This window comes from Peromyscus californicus, unplaced genomic scaffold (assembly GCF_007827085.1).
Source record: "Peromyscus californicus insignis strain IS unplaced genomic scaffold, ASM782708v3 Scaffold_18__1_contigs__length_77618521, whole genome shotgun sequence".
Lineage (NCBI taxonomy): Eukaryota > Metazoa > Chordata > Mammalia > Rodentia > Cricetidae > Peromyscus > Peromyscus californicus.
In genome coordinates, this window is record NW_026294480.1 from 55373059 (window position 1) to 55393797 (window position 20739).

General features: G+C 44.5%; 1 protein-coding gene across 5 annotated transcripts in view; it reads left to right on the top strand.

Annotated features, from left to right (window-relative positions):
* The window catches only part of Arhgef28 (Rho guanine nucleotide exchange factor 28), a 300377-nt gene that overhangs the window by 58561 nt on the left and 221077 nt on the right, over positions 1 to 20739 (top strand). For all 5 annotated transcript variants that reach the window (XM_052743476.1, XM_052743480.1, XM_052743477.1 and 2 more), the window contains exon 2: positions 1109 to 1152. In XM_052743476.1, the coding sequence (XP_052599436.1) occupies positions 1109 to 1152 (44 nt within the window). The remainder of the gene's footprint in view (positions 1 to 1108; positions 1153 to 20739) is intronic.

The window sequence follows — 20739 nt, forward strand, 5'->3', positions numbered from 1 at the left end:
TGTTATCTGGGCAAAAGTAGATTAAGACCTTATGAGACCTTATTAAGGCCTGTGAGAGAATGGTGAGTTTTGAGCAAGCTTTCCTAATGCTTACGTTGCCCCTCTGTGGCTTGTGGAAATATTCCAAATTCTGGGATAGTCAGTGGAGTGTCTGAAGTGATGAGATTTCCTTATGTGTGGAAGCTAATCTCAAAGAATAAAGGTGAGACTCTGTATGTATGTATGTATGCATCTACATCATGTCTATGTCATCACACACATAATTTGAATATTTATTTCCAGCTACTTTTTATTTTGCCCCAGGTACATACTGTATGTAACTTACTATGCCTTTGTGTTATGGTAAGATATATAAAAGATCTATCATTTGGACCATTTTGAGTATGTGATTCAGCTGCGTTAAGTACATTTGCACTGTGTAATATCACCATCATCCATCTTCAGGACTTCCCAAATAAAAGTTGTGTATCTATCTAACAGTAATTCCATGTCTTGGTAACTTACATTCTGCTTTCTGTCATTATGAATTTACCTATTTAGGGACTTCATGTAAGTGGAGTGACAACGGCATTTTTTATTTTGTGATTGGCTTATTTTTCTTCACACAACATCTTTCAGTCTCGTTCATGCTGTAGCATGAGGAAGAATATTATTCCACTGCATATGTCTGCTGCATTTGGATTGTCCATGGACAGGCCACTGGGTATTCAGGTTTCTTCCCCACTTTGGCTCTTGCGAATAGGACTGCTGAGTCCATTGAGTCAGTTCTTTTGTGTACGTATTAGATATCAAATTACTGATCATATGTTGAAGTTTTTGAAGGGCTGCCACTCTGTTTCCTTGGGGAGAATAATTTTTTATAAGAGAATGTTTTTTTCCTGTATTCATTTGTAAAGGGGGTGTTGAGAATGGACTCCAGGTGTAGGCTAGGCAAGCACTCCACCTCCGATCTACAACCCTAGCCCATATATATTAAAATCTCTGTAACTTTCTTAAGTATTGTACTCCTTCCTCCACAACGTTGATACTGAAATGTGGGCCACTGAGGACTCTGGGGGCTGGGGACAGGCTTCCCACCCTAACACTTGTTATGTTGTTTCTATTACAGATGCAGGAGCCATGGAGTTGAGCTGCAGTGAAGTGCCTCTTTACGTAAGTCCCTAAGGATTGGGCTTTAGGTCCAAGGGGCCCTGTCCTAACTGGAAACCTTGTGACTGAAGTGGGGAGAATGCTTTACCTACTGTGGAGTGGAGGCCTTTAAAACACGCGGAGCAGTACTGTCTGCATCACGTGTTTTCGTATAGCCTTTTAAAATGGCCTGGCTCCTGTTTCCAAAATCTGGACTTTAATTATCTTTCATTCAGTATTTTTTGAAAAGCTATGTGATTTCCGACTCGTTTGGTTTACTTTTATGAGGAATTTCTGGACACTTTCTTTTGTGGTAATTTTCTGATAACAGCAAAAAATGTTTTTCTTGTGTGCTTTGGAGGTATGCTTTTTTTTTTTTTTTTTAATTTTGGAGGTATGCCTTGCTGATCATGGTTTTGGCTTTGATCATGAAATAGGAATTTAGAGAGCAAGTATAAAGTGTGCATGGACGTGCCAGGCAGAGGACAGAAGTTTTCCACGTGCCTCTGGCTTATTTCTGAGAACAGTCTGGTACAATCTAAACCAGTTGTCTCCTTGCTCACAAAATGGCACATGGCATCCTCTCTGCCTCCTTCCTTGGAGATGGGCCTGAGCAGAGGGTATGGATGTGTGTGGGGGTGAAACAGTGGTTTGGAGCAGAATATTAAGGAGCCAGAACAAAGTTAGTCAGAAACCTCAATTAATAAAAATATTAATATATTCATCTGCCACCTACCACTGCTCAGCTAGCACAGCCTCCCATCTTCTCCTGTTTCTCGCTCTCTTCCACACACACTACACAGACCACCATATTCCCTGGACGACACAATAATAAAATAAAACATGGATTTCTGACTTCTGAGTTACTCAAGGGTCTGTAGTTTTCTCTCCAGATTGTGAAGTGCAGGTTTTTAGATGTTCTCTGGGCCCTGCCATAATTAAATATTAAAAAAAAAAGATGGGCCTAAGACTAAACAGTGAAAAACTCCCCAGCCTCCTGCTGCTGACCATGTGGCTTCTTCTTTCCTGCACTGATCCTACCCTGCTCTCCCTTACCCACCCCCCCAACAGACAAATCCCCAAACTGAATCATGTTATAAAACCACAGGATCTTATACTTGCCATCCTCCTGCCATAGCTGCTATGAACAGAGACATACTGGCCAGGACAGAGAAGAAGAAGAACTAATACACTTTTCTGAGGTACAAGATGTTCAAATGACCCAAGTAGGCAGTCACACCTTAAAATCTTCCTAATTGCGCCGGGCAGTGGTGGCGCACGCCTTTAATCCCAGCACTCGGGAGGCAGAGGCAGGTGGATCTCTGTGAGTTCGAGGCCAGCCTGGTCTCCAAAGTTCCAGGAAAGGCGCAAAGCTACACAGAGAAACCCTGTCTCGGAAAAAAAAAAAATCTTCCTAATTGCTAAAAGTATACTCATTGAAACACAAGAAAATGCCAAGCAGTATTAAGAAAATAAGTCACAACCTCACCTCATATAGTTTTTGTATTGAAATATTACTATATCATCCATTCTAAGGTATAATTTTCTCCCTCCCTTTATTTCTGAAACTATATCCTGGCTTTCACTCTGTCCTGGCAGGTTCTATCCCCGTGTATCTGTGAGCTTGGTCAGGTAGTTCATATTATTGTCATTTTGGTGTATACTGCATGAGATAATTGACTTCACTATGAACTGGCATCAGAAGGCAAAGGTGTTGTGTGCACAGAACGACATGGAGAAATCTCTGTGATGCATGATAAAATCTGTGCATACATTAATTTTAGAAGAACTCATTTGATGACTGTGTAGTTCTATGTAACTATGAAACATGGCATTTGTAGTGAAACATAAAATGCATATTGTAACTCATGGTATCCTAGATTAGATGAATGCATTAAATATATTCAATATGGCCGACTCTTCATAGCTCTGTCTATAACTACATATCTACGCTGTGTCCTGCCCTTTTCATTTAATATTTCATGTCAAAATCATTGCAGATGGACTAAAGCCAGTGTGGCTACTTGGCCTCAACCAATGAGAAGCCAGTGGCATATATTATAATGGAAACTACTCTTAAACCAAGTCCCCGCAAATGCTCACAAAGCATGGGTACAGAGCTGGAACCTGTGCTGCAGCTCGTTCCTGTGCCTTGGGGGAGTGTCTTGTCCCTGGTCTACTCTCATCAGATGTTTGTAAATTCCGTTGTCATAAGTACTTAGAGGTGAAACTTCATCTGTTCTGAACATAGGCAGAGTGTTTTCTTGCCATTGTTGCCTGCAAAATAAAGCCTAGCCACTATTTCCATAGTGTTTGTGTTGAATTAGGGATTAAAAAAATCTAGAGATGACAGTACCTGGGAGGGTGTGGGGGGCCTCTGCACAGATACTCCAGTGCTATGTCATTAGGTAAAGTGCTTGAGCGTCTGTGCATTTCATCTACAACGGGGTCCTGGAACCAGTGCACCATGGGTGTCAAGGGGTGAATGTGTTTGTGTCTGCTTTTCCTAGTTCTCTGGATTTTGGTATATAAACACTTAATATTTTTTTAAATGTATGTGTGTTGGATTTTGTACACACACAAATTAGGACTAGAGTAAGCCAAACCAATTGGAAGCCTGGTGTGTACTCTCATGAGTTCTGAGCCCGTTAACAGTTCGTGTGTGTGTGTGTGTGTGTGTGTGTGTGTGTGTGTGTGTGTGTGTGTTGAATGTGGTCACGAGTCCTCTCAGCGTTTATTTTGAGCTATAATGGTGGCCAGTTGACTGTGAGACATCCTGTCTCTTCATTTTGATGCTCTCCATGTAGTTTTGACAATCTCAGTTGTTTTAACTAGTTCTCTTGGAAAAAATAACCCTGGTAAACTTTATAATTAAGATAGTCCCCTCCCCCCCATAATTTATGAAGAACTCACAACAGATGTTGCTTTAAATTAAACATTAAGACTGTATACTTTTTATTTTACTAATGCCTGTTCTTTTTTTTTTTTTTTTTACTAATGCCTGGTTCACAGGCATTCATATTTGTAAAATAAAAATTTAAATTTTAGTCACTGCCACAGTCTTTTTAAAAATAAACTAATTTATGAGATTTGCCTCAGGGAAAATTATATCATCTGGATAATTTAATAATTCCAGAGGGCACAATGTTGATGGAAACTATTCCCTGACCTCTACTCACAGCTCAGAAAAAAGCACCTCATCCAAATGGGTCTTAGAAGAAATTTCTGATTCCTTTGACTGGGTCCTGGTTTGGATGAGTTCTTGTGATGTTCTTATGGTTAAAATGCCCCTGTGTTTCTATTTTGGTATCACTATAGAGAACTCTTTCTAAAGATGGTAGAGAAATGTTTTTATAACTCCAGATTATCTGTGGATATAAATGTATGCTTTAAATTCCCCATTATTTTGTTTGGATCCATGAAGAAAACTTTCAGTTTTAGTCTTTTAAAAACTTTCCTCTTCTGTGTTTTGTTTTTTCTTTTCTTTATAGAACAGTGTCCAGGGCTGGATTGTTTTGTCTTCTGGGGAGATGGGAGCTGAATTCTGGAAGCATGTTTTCAGCTTAATTATGTTTTTGTTGTGTCTAGTTTCTCTTTTTTCCCCCTTATTGCCAGCACAGTTTTAGCTTCTATTATTTTTAGTTTCTACGTAGCATTTTCATGCTATGCTGGCCTCCTTGTGCCCATGGCTCTATGGAGGCAATCTTTTGTATTTTCTTTCAAGCACAAAGAAAGGACATAAAATTGTTTTCTTATTCTACTAGGAATCTATTTCAGAAGGAAATATGGATGCTATTGTATCTTTTGTTATAGGGGCTCATGTCTGTTTGCTTATCTTTAGGAAGATGGTTTTACCCTAGTCTTAAGCATTGTCAGAATATGCCTAAGCTTCGCCTCAGACTCAATCTAGTTAAGTACAGTAAAGCCTGGTGGTCCACTTAGCCCCTATTATGAGAAAAGAGAAACAGACCGTGGTCAGGTTTGAGGAGAAGCTGCTTGGCAAGACTGGCAGGTGGGTGAGCATCTCCAATGCTGATTTGCGCATCATTGGGAGGTAGGCATTGCAAATCCAACTTGCAGCCTTGGAGCAGCTTCCTGCATCTGTGGGTGAAGGACCCTCAACAGCAGGTCTGCAAAGCCAGGCTCTTTGTTCTCTGCCGTAGTCTAGAAGGTGGTCTGGGCTTCATGTTCATCTTGAATTGTCAGGGGGTGTTGTGGTGTGGTGGGGGTTCAAGTCAACAGAGGTGATGCTCAGGAGTGTGTAAGCCTGCAAAGATGTAAATTAGAAGCCAGGCGGCCAACCCTCAGTGTTTATTTTCTGGCTGAAGATTCCTTTAACTCTGTAAATGCCGATCTTGGTACAGGAGAGAAAACATATGGATATCTGCTTTCCCGAGTCTGGTGAATTTTACGTAATACATTGACTTTCAGTTTTATCCTGCAAAAGATGTAATTTTGTTCTTCTTCATGGCTGAATATTGCTCCATTTTTAATATATACCACGTTTTTGAAATTTATCTTTGCTAACGAGGACCAGAGCTGGTACTATTTCTTGGCTATTGTGATACTGCCACGATGAACATGGCGTGCAGGCTTCTCTACTGTATGCTGTATGTCCAGAGTGGCCCCGATGGACTGTTCCGTAGTTCCATTTTTATAACAGGAGACCAGTAGGAGGAGGATGGGGGACAAGAGAGGAGAATGGCTGGATATGGGGCAGGTGCATTCCACACACATATGAAAATTCCATATGGCTATTGAGACTGCTTTAGTTTTAGCGTCTAAGAAAATAAGTCTTGTAAAGCAAATGGAATATAGCGATGCATAATTACATAGACATGAGATTGAGTTGTAAGTGAGAGGCACTAGATCACATTTTAGTCAGCAGTTTTCAGATATACTTCATGTCCAGAATTTTAGCCTTAATAGTCGTGATAATAATGAAATAGGGATTTATTGTCTCATTTTCATTTTTCAAAGCAGTATGTTAATTTTTTTAACCTCAAGTTTAAAAGAACAAAAGCCTTCACTTCTGTCCTTTCTCTAGCTCTGGCCAATCCGCGGAGATTTTTGCAACATCTGCCGAGGTGCACTTGTGAGTCTTTGCTTGTGGACTCTTCGCTGTTGGCTCCCTTTCTGACATGCACTGATGGACTTGGCTGAGAAAGATGCGATCATTTCTCTCTAGGGCTGCATGTTGTACCAGCTGGTTGGACTGTGGAGCTCTCTCAGCAGCTCATTGTCAGCTGGATCTAAGTTAATCTTCTATTCCTGTTGCATGTTATATTTTTACTTTTATTTTATGGGAGTCTCAGTATCCTACCGAAGGATGCTGGTGGTTCTGGGATCATTCAGTGACCTAAATGAAATTGTAATCTGGTGTTTGGAGAACGGATTCATGCTTTAGGTGGCTGAGCTAAATCCTCCCCCATCAGCCTTTCTGATAGTCTGGGTCTTCTAGTTTATGATGCTATTTGGCTGCGTATACTCCCTGTGTCTTTGCCTTCTGATGGGGGGTTCTGAAGACAGGTCCCAGGTTGTCTGGTTGGACTGTTGGAGTCCCAGGGCCATTTCCTAGCTCTGGGAAGAAGCTTCCTACTGAGGCAGTAAAGTGACTTGGTGGCTTTGTTCTGGCAGCACCAGGCAGACATCTCCTTCCGGACTCCCGCAGAAGCCGACCAACTTTTGGTTCCTGCTGAAGGAAATCCTGTCCTGAGGCCTGCCCTTTCTCTGTCTGTAGCTCTGTATCCCCATGACGGGCCTCTCACGACCCTTAACACCCCCCACGCCTGATTGGCCTTGCTTGACCACATCATCAGGTAGTCTTTGTAAGGACCCCTTGGAGGGTTTTGACCAGTTTCTGTCCCTTTGCTCATGAGGAAGTTAAAGCCCCATGGGGCGACTTGCTTTGCCATGTTGATGCTGCTGACGTGGCGCTGTGCATTGCCTCCCCAGATTCTGTGCTAAAAACCATAGTATGTATTTGCTTAGCACTTGTTAGTGGCAGATCTCTTGGCGAGTTTGGGGTTTTCCCACCTCAGTGGTTGATAAATTACAGTGACTGTCCCCATTGCTCAGTCATTAGAACTCCATTTTCTTGGGCACTGAAGGGTGCTGTTTGGGTCATTCCTGCTCTGCTGTCTTCCTCGAACTCCATAGTATGAAAATCTCAGCATTTCTTGGTCCTTAAAGTGTCTCACTTTTTTTTGTTTGTTTGTCTGTTGTTGTTGTCCTGAAGGATAGTGGTAACTATGTCCAGGCAAGTCTTGACCTTCGGGAGTTCCTTTGCTCACAGAAACCCAGATCCACTAACTATCATCTGATATCCCAGAAGCACGGATTAACAGAGATCCACTGGCAAACTCTAGCAAAAGCTTTGACTTAGAGACCCGATAGAACCCTTCCATTAGCTTCATCTCTATACCGATTCCAAAATAAACAGGGCTTCTGAGTGTTCCTCTCTACTGTCCTCACTGGCTTCTGGAGAAATCCTGAAGGGGAAGCATGTGGGGGTCAGGGTGTGTGGGCAACGGTGTCTTTTCAGATGTGTGCAGCTATTTCTGGCTTAGAGAGTGGAATCCGGTGTGTGTGTGTGTGTGTGTGTGTGTGTGTGTGTGTGTGTGTGTGTCCTGGAGTCAACTGCTGGGCCGCATGTTTTATGCGGGTTTGTTCTCTGCAAACGTGTCTGCAATACTGTCTGCGTTCTGACTTAGACACAGGCGTTTGGGCATCCTCCCACCAGCTGCCAGCTGTTGGGAATCTCTGCCAGTGTCGTTTAAGCCAGGCTTGCTGGAGCTGGCCTGCTTCAAGGAGCTCCTGTTCTCAGCTTAATTGAGCTTTCCCACTCTCTCTGTCTGGCCTGCTCCCCCTGCTTTGACCTCTTTCCTTTTCACCCACTTGCTTTCAGAAGACGCAACTTCCAAAGTGGCACGTTCGTTGTAGCCACCGAGCAGAGAGGACCAGGGGGACCATTTTACCTTGCCTGGCCAGCAGCCACCCTGCCCAGCCCTGTGATGTCTGAAAAGCTTTTGAGTCTATAAATAACAAGCGTCCCTAAGTCTATATCATTTCGCTTCCCTTATTTCTGTCACCGTCTCGCAATTTTGGGTAATGTGCACCTTTGCTTTTTCAATAAATAATTTGACGTAACTGACTTGATTTTTGTTTATTATTTTTCGTGTGTGTGTGTGTGTGCATTCCTGTGTACACACATGGGGTTGTCTACAGAGGACAACTTGCAGGAGCTGGCTACCTACTCCCACTATGTGGGTTTCCAACTTGGAACTCAGGTCATGAGGCTTGATGGCAGGTGCCTGTACCCGATGCACCATCCTGCTGCCCTTGCAATTGACCTTCACATTTCATTCTTAAACATAAACTCCATCTGAGGGGCTGTTTCAGGCCTGATGGTTTAAGTCTCAACACTGAGAACCTTGGAAGAAGAACTGAAATGTGAGCTGGTCAAAGTATTTTATTTAGGTGTTCTAAAAAAAAAAGTAAGCTTTGTTGGAAGGCATGGTCACCGTGCTGCACCCCCCGCCCCCCGTGTGTGTGTGTGTGTGTGTGTGTGTGTGTGTGTGTGTGTGTGTGTGTGTGTGTGTGGTTTAGAGGAGTTGTCTTAAGGCTTCCTCTCCATGACTTCATGCAGTCTGGCTTTAGGTCTCTTGTTTCAGTTGAAACTGATCTTAGAAAGGTCATAGGTTTACATTTTTCTCTTCTTTAGGCTGGGTTTCCACCCCCTCCCTCTTAAGTCTTCATTTGGCTCTGTATACTGTAATATCAGGGTTTGAGAAAAGAGGTCCCAGACCCTTGCCTTCCCCTAGTCCATTTAGGAAATGGGGAGAGGCAGACAAACAAAAGTGAGAATTCCAGGTCATGCTGTGTGTTAGAGCAACACGATGCTGTGCTAGAACATTGTGTTGCTGTGTTGGAGAATGGTGTGCATCTCTGCGTGTGTACGTACATGTACACATAGGTGTGTGACTGGAGCGATCCATTCAGTATGCCCTAATAGGGGGATCAGAGGGCACAAAGGTCCCAGGAGAGGGCAGCAACTTCCTGTATTAGAGGAGCAACAGAAGGCTAGTGTGGTGGGTGCTTTGTGAAGGAGAAGGTAGGTTAGAGGTGGGCAGGGCCAGGTCAAGAATAGCTGGAGTTGTGGGCTGATACGGAAAGTGTGCAGTGTGGGTGCCATGGAGGATTTGCGTGTTCTGATTTATGCTGAAAAGTGACCCTTTGGGGTCCCTGGCCTCCGGCCACTCCCATGCCGGTGTCCCAGGCTGTGTGTGAGCTGCGTTTCCTGCTCTAGCTGTGTGGCTTTCTCCAGAGTTCTCTCTCCCCTCTTTCTGGGCCAGCTCTCCTGTCTTTTTCCGTTCTGACTGCTCCTTGAATACACCCACACGTGGCCTTCTGGCCTGCTCTCTGCCCCGGCTGCCTCTTCTTTTTCCACGAAGTCTGTTTGCCATTATCACTGAGTTATCCATCCTTGACTTAAAACCCAGATGGTGATACTTTCTTAAAAGCATTTTTTCAAGTTTCTCTCTAAAGTAGCCCCCTTTCCAGCTTCCTGATGTTTCGTTGCCAAGCACCAGTCTCCCAAGCATCCCACGTGAAAACCACTTTGTTCTGAGGCCTCCTCTGTCTGTCCTTGCAGTGGACACATCCTTAGGGCCTCCTGGTACTGGGGCTGCCCACTTCTGTCCTCGACAATGACCCCAATCCACTTTTGGATTGCTGGTTTAGCCCCTGCAGAGTTTCCATTTTCTTTGATTCCGTGAGGACTTTATTCTTGCCCCCAGAACACAGGCTCCTGGCCTGTGTTTACCTCTCCTGCTGCAGTCGGCTTAGACAAGGCCTGTCCTAGCCTCTCCGAGGCTGACTTCATTCTGTCTCCATCCGTTGTTTCCAGGGCTTTGCCCAGGTCCCTCCTTTTCCATTCACCACATCCTGACATCTTATGGTATTCAGTGCAGTCTTTCTGTGAGTGTTTGTTGATCGAAGGGAAGCAAACAAGCCCTCTGACTTTCTGTAAGACCATTTGAGGGATGCCTGTGTCCCTGGGCGGGGGAGGGGATCCAGCTGGTTCAATAGCTGCTGATAATTCAAAATGGCTCTTGATCATCTGGATGGGATGGTAGAAAGGCCACATACTAGAAGCTCTGGCCATACTGTGTTTTCTGGTTTCTCTCAAATGCTATGTTTCTTTCTATCCCAGGACCTCTGTGTGGCTGCTTCCTTTCTGGGTAGACTCCTGCTTCGTCTCCTTTTGTGTGACTAAGTGTATTCCATTTCAGTGGAATTTCAGCTCAAATGTCATACCTTCAGGGAAGTTCTCTAGACGTAGTACTCTATGCTTTCCATTTTGAAGGAGTTTGCTGTTACCATCATTTCAGGTAATTCCTCATCTACTAAATGTAAAAGCATCCAAACAGCAGAAGTTAAAATGATTTTGTACACAGATTTCCCAGTATTAGCTCAGTGCTCAGCACTTAATGGTTCCAGTTTAGTCCATCCCATATATAGTGACCGAGGCTCATCCTGGAGTACTCTTAAGTTTTTTCAACATCTACTTATTCATTTATTTGTGTGTAATTGAGCCACAGCATATGTGTGGAGGCCAGAGGAAATCTTGCTGGAGTCGGTTCTCTCTTTCTGCCTTGTAGGGTCTTGGGATTGAATTCAACTTTGTGGAAAGCATCCTCATCCACAGAGCCATTGCTGGGGCTCTAGAGTACTCTTTTATTGTGATTCTTGCATCTCTCTCTCTCTCTCTCTCTCTCTCTCTCTCTCTCTCTCTCTCTCTCTCTCTCTCTCTTTGGGTTTCCCCAGTAGGTATGTGACCATCATTGTTTGGGACAAGGACAGTCATTGTATTTGTTCACCTTGGTATCCCAGGTACACAGAAGAACTTGGGGGAGTCAGTCAGGAGGGGGCTGTAATCACAAGTGTCAGCAGACCTGATGATTGGGAGAAACATGTCCCAGAGCTGACTACATTTCTGGGCACTGTATGTGTACATTTTGTGAGGTAGACAGAGCCTTGTTGAGAACTAGAATTCACGAGAGAGGATGTTCCGTTAAAGGTCTGGGAACTCGCCTTCCCTAGAAAGTTCTTGCAGAATCCTCTGACTCAGTGAAGAGACTTCATGAACCATGTCACATGCACTTGAAAGAAAGATTTGTAAAAGTGTGTGTGTGTGTGTGTGTGTGTGTGTGTGTGTGTGTGTACCTATGTCACATGTATGCAGGCACCCACAGAGGTCTGAAGACGCTGTCAGATCCCCTGGGGCTGGAGTTTCAGGAAGTTGTAAGCAGCTCAATGTGGATTCAAGGAAGCAGACTCTGGAAGAGCAGAGACATTAACTGCTGAGGCTTCTCTTGAGCCCTACATGTACGCTTCAAATAACGACAGCTGTTAGTGTTCTTCAGTAAAATCTCCCAATACTCATAGTTATTTTTATCCACAACCCTGAAAAAAAAAACCTGAGCTGCTGCCTTGCCGGTTTAGGGTATGGTGTGGTGTCTTACACTATGTTCTCTGTTTCCCTAGACCCTCAGGTTACTGATTCTCATCAGCGATGCTAAGTGACTTGCCATGACATTGGTGTTTCTGTTAGTTCACCGGATAGATTTTGCATGCCAGGTACTTAGTGAATTACAGGTGGGGACAGGTTATGAGCTTGAACCTCTTGAAGGGCTCTTTCAGAAAAGAAGAATAAAGTTATAAATACAAGCCTAGATAAAAAGTGAGTATTTATAACGAGAAGTTATAAAAGCTGGCAAATTCCATAGGTTAGAAAGTCCCGATTCAATTGTGTCTAGGTATTGACATGCATGCCCTCAGACATTCCAGGGCCACTGGGCAGGAAGAGGAGTGTCTGAGGGGAAGTGTATGGAGAGGAAGCAAACATTACTAATTGCAGTTGAAATGTCGACTCCTACCCTGCCCCCACCACCCCTACCACCTCAGAGAATAATTTAAATTTTTCCCAGTAATGTAATTCACACAGAACACTCTGAACAAACACCAGGTTACAAGCTCATTTCCCACCATCAGCTGTTGACTTCTGATGGCATCTGGTGGCCACCCCAGTCTTGTGCACGTCAATTTTGATTGAGTTTTGGAAGCTGCTGATTTTTGCAGACCAAGAAAAATGACACTTGTAGATTCATTGCCCAGGGTCCTCCCCAGGGTTTGGAAGACAGAATTATGGACCAGATCCCCAAGACTTCATTCCTGCAGTTTGGTGACTATCCATTTATGATTCCAGCTTTACAGAGGAAGGGAAAAATGGGCTGTCCTGCCCTGGAGACTTCACAATTAGGTAATCCATTACTGAGAGTGTTGGTCACGATCACTCTGACAAAGGGCTGGATAGATAGACACTGCATTTGCTTCGGAAACAACAGGGAATTTAGGGAGTGCTTCTCAGAGGAGCTTGTATAGGACTGGCTTTAGTTAACAAGATAACCTCAGGGAGGGTGGATGTGTTGACTGGGCCAGAGGCCTGTGCGAAGTGACTTTGGAGTAGGTCTCCTGTACCTGAGTCCTCCTGGGCCAAGTTCTGTGATGTGTTCTTCGAACTCTTAAACTTAATAGGCAGCCACCATTTCTTTTCCAGAGGGGGAGGGGAAGAGAGAGAGGGAACAGGAGAGGGAGTGGAGTGGGAGAAGGAGAGGAAGAGAGAGAAGAAGAGGAGGGGTGGGTTTAGGAGAGGGAGAGGAGGGAATGTGAGAAGGAGAGGGAGGAGAGGGAGAGAGGGTTTTAAGAATGACTTTTTTGGTTGGAGTAGGGGGAGGGAGGAGGATTTAGGACCAGTTGCATGTGTGCGCCATGCCAAAGATTGACGTGCTTCTCCAGAAAGACTTCCATGTGATCGAGAGTGACGAATTTGTGGGAGCAGCCTGTGGGTGTCTCTGTGGGTGACCTGAGTGTGGGAAGTGCTGAGAGAGGGTGGGGTGATGGCAGGGACTTTGAAAATCAGTGCTACTAGAACAGAATCCATTTGAGCATTGGACATGGTCATTTATCCTTTAGAATCTGTCGTTACTGAAAATGATTTTCTAGGATGGGAAAGCATGGCTTCTTGTATTCTCCTAAGAACAAATAACAAAAAGCTCATGGGGAATAAAATGAGGTGATTACTGAAGAATTCATTTTCATCAGGGATTTTTATCAGATGATGCAATAAGCTTGCATCGTTAAAGCATTGACTAATTTAAATATACTTGAATAGTCATAAATTAGATTAAGACAATGTGGGAGTCAAGCAGGATTCATAGACTTCTACCACTTAATACTCACCATAAGATGGAGTATGAAAGGGATGGTATGTATTTTGGTAAGTAACTGAAAATGTTTTGCATAAATTGGAGTAAACTAGCCCAAAGATGGGTGGCATAAACACTAGTTGAATGACTGCTGGGAAGTTCAAAATCATCTTTGACAGCAAGAAGTTGTGTCTTTTCATCTTGGCTTGTGACTTCATGGCTCTTTACCTCCTTGCTTGCAGTCTTCAGTAGACAATAAAGGTGCTGTAGAGAAGTGACTTGGAACCACTGTATATCAGGAAAGTGTCTGATTTGACAAAACCCAACAGTGAACATGTAATGGTCTACAAAATTGTGTGTTTGAGTTTCGGTGGAGAGACTAATTTGTTTCCACTCAGAGCTCCCTGTGTCTTAGTATTGAATTGTGAAAGGTGTTTGAACATAGATGGAAGATGATTAAACACACTCTCCTGTCGATGAAACTGTGTCAACCCTCACCAGAGAGGAGGGGAGGCCTTCGGGAAGGAAATAGATAGAGCTGGTGATCGGTGAGTCTCTGTGTTTGCAGTGGAGGTTGAGGTGAGTAGAAACGGGAAGTAGTCCCTGAGTTACATGTGGTCCTGTGTTAGTGAATGGGAACATGGGAATGGTCTTTGGAAACTTTTGATGGAGGACAATTGCCAGTATCTTTCATCAATGAGCAGATAAACTATGCTATATTTGTGTATCTCCCTACCTTTCTTCCACCATCCATAAATGCTGGCAATCACTGATCTCATCTTCATGTCTATAATTTTCCCATCCTGAGAATTTGTTTTGAGGCAGGGTTTTCCATGGCTGGTCTGGAAACTCACAGTGTATTGCAGACTGGCCTCAGACTCATAGAGATCTGCCTGCCTCTGCTTCCCAAGTGCTGAGATTAAAGGTACAAGCCACCCTGTCCTACTTGAGAATTTTACATAGCATGGAATCGTTCAACATGTGATCTTTTGAGACATTTTCTTTTTTTCTTTTTCATCTAACATGATGCTCACAAGAGGTAGCCAATGTGCTGCAGGAATCCACACTTCATTCTTTTTGCTAAGTAGTGTTCTGTGGAATGAGTGTGTGAGTTTGTATCATCCTATGACTGCTGCAGGATATTTGGTGGCTTGCAGGTTTGGGTTATCATATATAAAGCTGCTGTGGTCGTTTTTTTTTTTTTTTATCAACTTTGCTCAGATGTAACCTGCAACTCTTTGACATAAGATGTGTAGAATTATGTTTGCTGGGTTGTGTAACTGTATGCTTACTCTCTAAAGAGCTGGCCAGCTATTTTCCAGTGTGGTCATAACATTTTGCTTCTTATCAACAGTGTGTATTTGAGAGATCCCATTTCTTTACATCCTTGTGAAGATAGGAAGATATGATAGCTCATTGTAGTCTAAAAAAAACAAAACTTTTGCTTTGTTATTCTGATGGATCTTCTGTAGTCAAACAACATTTTAGTCATTTGTGTTATATGTGAGATGTGTGCATGTGTACATGTTCGTGTGTGTGCATGGGCATGTGTATGCATGCATGTGTAGAGGAAGCCAGAAACTGACATTGGTGTCTTCCTCTGTCACACTTCATTATAGTTTTTGAGGCAGAGTCTCTTTCTTTCTGAACCTAGGGCTTGCTGTTTCTGCTAGATTCAACGGCCAGCAACCCCCCAGAATCTCTCTGTTGCCTCCTGTGGATACCTATAATCCTTCTTCTGGGATTCTAGATATACCTATCTTTTCTACATGGGCGCTAGCAATCTGAACGTGGGTCCTCACTCTTGTGTGCCCAACACTTTATCAACGGAACCATCCCCACAGGCCCCATTTTAGCTATTTATGAGCATAGTTTACTGGCATTAAGTTATTCACATGGTTACGCATCCATCCCTACCATCCATCTCTGAGACTTTTTCCCTCTTCTCCATCTGGAACTCCTTATCCATGAAGCACCACCAGCGTTTTTAAGTCCTGCACAGCCCATGGGAGCCACCATTCGACGTTTTAATCTCTATGTACTTGATTCCTCTAAAGCCACTGATGTACGGAGATTTGTTCCAGCTCCTGCTTTCAGTGTTTTGAGTAGATACCTCGAAGTAGAATTGCTCATTCACATGGAAACTCAACGCTTAGCTGTTTGAAGACTCGCCAAATTGTTTCCCACAGCAGCTGTGTGGGTTCTCACTCCACCGGCAGCACACAGGAATCCTATTTTCTCCATGTCCCCACCAACACCGTTTTTATGTCTGTATTTTGTTTTGAATGAAGATGTCCTGATGGGTGGGAAGTGGTGCGGTGTGCAGTTTGATGACGGTATTGCAGATGGGCATCCTTAGCATAGGACGTTCTCACTAGAGTTCCTCAAAGCTTTGTATACTGATCTTGGCCAGAAGGCAGGGATGCAATTCTCAACCTCTTTGTATCATGACCCGTGTTTGTGCCTACTCGGGGTGATGGTAGTGTTGCTTTGTTATCCCTGTGACACAGTGAGTCTTTTCCCATCACTGCGCAGATTGGATAATGATTTGAAATGCCATATTTCTATGTTGAGTTCAGTCAGCCACACGTACTCTGAGCCAGTGTGGATGGGACGCCCTGTTCTTTAGGGCAAACCCACTGTATATCTGAGTGTACATCAACACATACATTTATAGTCATTTGAATCCATTTGGGAAGCCGGTGTACAGAGTAGGGGGATGTTACAGTGATGATTGCTGTTGTAAAAGTCAGTTGCCCCACAGAAAACATCTCAGGGGAAGCTTGAGCAGGCAGGGCATGAGACTGTATATTTTATGGCTAAATTTGTGACATTTGGTCAAATTGCCTGAACTGTGATGAAGAGAAAACCAGTTTTTACAGTGCCTTGTGAATCTAACCCAGAGGTAGTGGTTTCTTCTTCTTCTTCTTCTTCTTCTCTTCTTCTTCTTCTTCTTCTTCTTCTTCTTCTTCTTCTTCTTCTTCTTCTTCTACTTCTCTTCCTCCTCCTCCTCCTCCTCCTCCTCCTCCACTTCTCCTCCTCCCTCCACCTCCTCTACCACTCCTCCTCCTTGTTCTCCTCTTCTTCTTCTCTTCTTTTCTTCTTCTTCTTCTATTCAGAATTCTCTGATCCTCCCCTTTATCTGTCTTAGATGTCTAGAGAGGAACCTTGGAGTTCTGAAAGACCTCTGTGACAGGAGACAGTCTAGTCTCCTGTTGGAAGGAAATAAAGCTTCCAGACCCTGGAGCCTCCAGCCCCAGGAGTCCCCGTGGAGGGGAGGAGAGGGAAGGTGTCTACAGAGGACATTAATTTAGTCTGTGTCCACAGTACTCATCTACCCCCATCAAGTCTCCAGAGAGGAAGGTTACATATTCAGCCTCTTTTACTTCTAAAAGGAATTTCAGTCTTTAGAAGTTTATCCTCTCCCAGAAGTCTCTCTTTCCCTCTCCTGTTTTCTCTGTGAGAAGACTACTGACCATTTTTAGGGGACATTAAACTACCACTGTCTACAAATCACACTGAGTTACTCTCTACAAATCACACCGAGTTACTCTCCACAAATCACAGTGAGTTACTCTCCACAAATCACACTGAGTTACTCTCTACAAATCACACCGAGTTACTCTCTACAAATCACACTGAGTTACTCTCCACAGATCACACTGAGTTACTCTCTACAAATCACACCGAGTTACTCTCCACAAATCACACTGAGTTACTGTCTACAAACAGCAAAACCATGCTACAATGTGAGTGTGTGGGGTTGTAACTACAGCTGGGGACCTGGAGAATGCTATTCAAGATGCATAGTTTGGTGAGACTGGTAGATTGAGAAGACTGTGGTACTCCCAGGGTAAATAAGCAAATGTTACTATGTTGTTCTTACGATGGGAAAGGCTTATTGACCAATGAAACTTCTGAAATTACCTAAAGGATGACTGTAATAAATAAATAAATAAATGTTTGTTTAATCATTTATTGGTGTGTGTGTGTGTGTGTGTGTGTGTGTGTGTGTGTGTGTGTGTGTACAATGCTCTAGTAATACCATGTAGGTCCCAGGGATTGAACTCAGGTTGCCAGACTTGGCAGCACGCCTCTTTATCTGCTGAGTCATTTTGCTAGCCCAAATTAATGGCTTTTAAAATGAAAAACTGGCTATGAACAGAGCCTAGCGACCATGACGAGAAAGTTGAGACATATCGTAGTATGATAACAAATTTCAAATCTGGAGAGAACACTAGCTTCCATGCAGGCTTACTAAGAGGAATAGCACCTTGGAGAGTGTAATCCCAGCTAGTGAAGTACAGGGGGAGGGCACTGTCTGTGGGAGTCTCTAAAAAGCCCATGTTTCACCTCACATACAGCTGTTAATCTCTTTGACTGGGAGTTTGTGAGCAGTGCAGACTCATCTAGGGTGAACTTCTGGTGTATCCCACTCTCCAGCATGGCGTCTACACTATCATTTGTCAATGTATCCTGGAGGCAAGGGAGAGGGGACAGGAAGTTCAGACACAACTTGAGGAGGATAGATGGCATTTTTGTGGATGTGTTGGAGGATTTAAAATGCTGGGAACTGAAATACATAGACATTTTAGCACCATGGTGCTTTGTGGCCAGTGACCTCTTTCTGATAGCTCTCAGTCCCATGAACTGCTTCTCTGTGTCTAGTACAGCATTTAAGACAGAGATGGAGGGAAGCAGCAGTCCCACTGATTGGGGATGAAAGATCAGTGTGCTGGAGAGAGAGGATGCCAGCTCCCTTGTTCATTGCCACATTGTTTACAACAGAAAGATAAGAAAACAGCCCAGTGCCCATCAATAGATGAATGGATTTAAAAATGTGGTATAGAAAACTATTCAGCCTTAAAAACAAACAAACATACAAACAAACAACCCCAGAAGTTCGGTCATTTGCAACAACTTTGGATTTGGGACTATGCTAAATGACATAAACCAGGCAGAGAGCGATAAAACAGATATGGTTTCATGGCTGAGTGATGTCTCAAAGTCAAACCACAAAAGGAGAGGGCCAGAAGGCGGTTTCTAGTTGTTCTCAGCACATAGAAATGATAGGGGCTCGGGGGAAGGCTATGGTAAGTAGCCCGAGCTAATCATTTCACAAAATTTAGAATTATCAACCTGACACATGGCACCCCATAAACATATACAACTCTGTTCGTCAGTGTGCAATAAAATATCGAAAAATAGGAAAAAGGGAAAAGCAGGCGGAGGACACATACTGATGGGCAGGAGCCACCAGACTTTACAGGTCACCTGAAGAGCCCCTTTGACTCCACTAGCCATTCCTCCCTTGGCTCTGGCCCAGTCAGCTTCCCTTATTCACTGCTCTTGCCCCCTTCACATCGGCTCCATGTCTCTCTCCAGTTATTTTTTTATGTGACATTGGATGTTGAGTGTTTTAAGCAGGTCCTGGTTCATATGGAGCAGTCAGCAAATGCTTGTTGACTGAATCAATCGTACGTATTGCAATTAGAATCTACCTCCAAGGCAGATTCAGAGACCCACAGCCAAACATTGGGCTGTGCTCCTCTGGGAGGCCTGCTGAGGAGAGGGAGGAGGGATTGTAGGAAACGGGGGGGGGGGGGGGGGGCAGGGGCAGGAACATCACAGGAAAAGCCACAGAAACCACTACCCTGGCTCATGGGAACTCTTATAGAGTCGGAGCTGACAACCAGGGAGCCTGCATGGGACCGACCTAGGCCCTCTGTATATGTGTGACAGTTGTGTGGCTTGGTCTATTCGCGGGACCCCTGGCAATGGGAGCAGGGGCTATCTATCCCTGGTGCTTTGGCTGGCTCGTGGGAACCTATTTCTCATGCTGGATCGCCTTGCCCAGCCTCAGTACAGGGGAGGTGCTTGGTCTTATGGCAACTTGATATGCCACGCTTTGGTAGTAGGGAGCAGGATAGTCCTTAAGGAGACAGGGTCAGGGGAGATCCTGTCTGGCCAGTTTCAGGGAGTATGAGTCCCTGCCCCCTCCTGGGTCATGTGTGTGTGTAGACCATGTGATCACCACAGGTTGCCCTGCGTACCATGGCAGTGATTGAGGAACTGCCTAATGCTTGTGAGAAAAGCGAGTGCAAACCAGGAGCTGCCTATGTACCATTGCCTTACAGCAGGTTTCCGGAGAAGGAGCATATGCCCCTGTTTCCAGACCACTGCTTCACTGTGGGGGCGGCTTAGCTTAACTCTGGGGAGTGGAGGCACAGCAGAGGATCCAGTGGAGGCTCAGCAGAGGATCCAGTGGCCATCGTGGTTCTCCAAGACAGGACAGAGTCTGAGCACTTCCATCACCTGGCTCACATTCTTTCAGAAAAGCTCCTTGGCCCGAGGGACAGGAATAGCCCATCCCATGCTACCTGAGGAAGCAGATGAAATCAAGGTCATTGTCCTTAGCCTCTGAGGTAGGCTATTCAGAGGAAGGCCATTCATGCACAATAAGCAGGCTGGGACGCTGAACAGCCTTGACAATGATTTTGATTTTGCTGCTTTAAGGTTAAATGTTTTGCAGTTTAAATGTGTGAGTTTCAATTCAAAATTGTCTACCACAGTTTACTTGACATCTCACTGGAAGAGCTCTGGAGGGCATCTGGCTCTAAGCACGCTTGCTGGCCCTGGTCCTGTGCCTGGCAGAGAGGAGGTGCTCAGAACCAGTAACTGAGGTCTTAGATGATGATCACATTCGGGAAGGTAACATTTAGTCTTAGGTTTGCAGCTTTCACAGAAGTTCTAGATCAGCCAAAAAGTCTGGGGAGTTCCCTCCCATGTGTGTCCCGGGTGAGACCGGAAATGATCATGAAGAGGAAATCAAGATGCTGTGGGGCACGCAGCATCCCCTGTGGTTTCCCCTTTCCTCCTCTGTTCCCTCTCCTCTCTTGCTGCTCCTGCCTGCTACCAGCAAATAGGATTTTCTGGGCATGCTCAGCAGTGATGTGTGAATGGGACCCTTGATGTGAGTGGATAGGGATGTGTGCCCTGTGAGGACCTCCAAGGTAAGCTTATCCTGGGGTCCATAGTCTTCTCCTTCTCTGTGGAAACTGGTGCCTGAGTTAGGATCTGGGCCTGGTCACTGGAAACCTGTTTCATGAGAACTGACTCTCCCTGTTGGCCTGGGTCCTCTGCTGGGAATGTCTGGATTTCCCTGCTGCCCATCACAGGACAGTATTCTTGCTTCCCTCTACATGAGCCCTTGGCTGGAGCTGGACTTTGCAGATGATAGCCCTCTGGGGTCTTGCCCTTCCTGGTTGGTCTCATTTTGTATTATAGCTGCCTGTGACCAGACCAGAGTGGAGAGGCAGGTGGAGAAGTCTGGGGTGTGGAG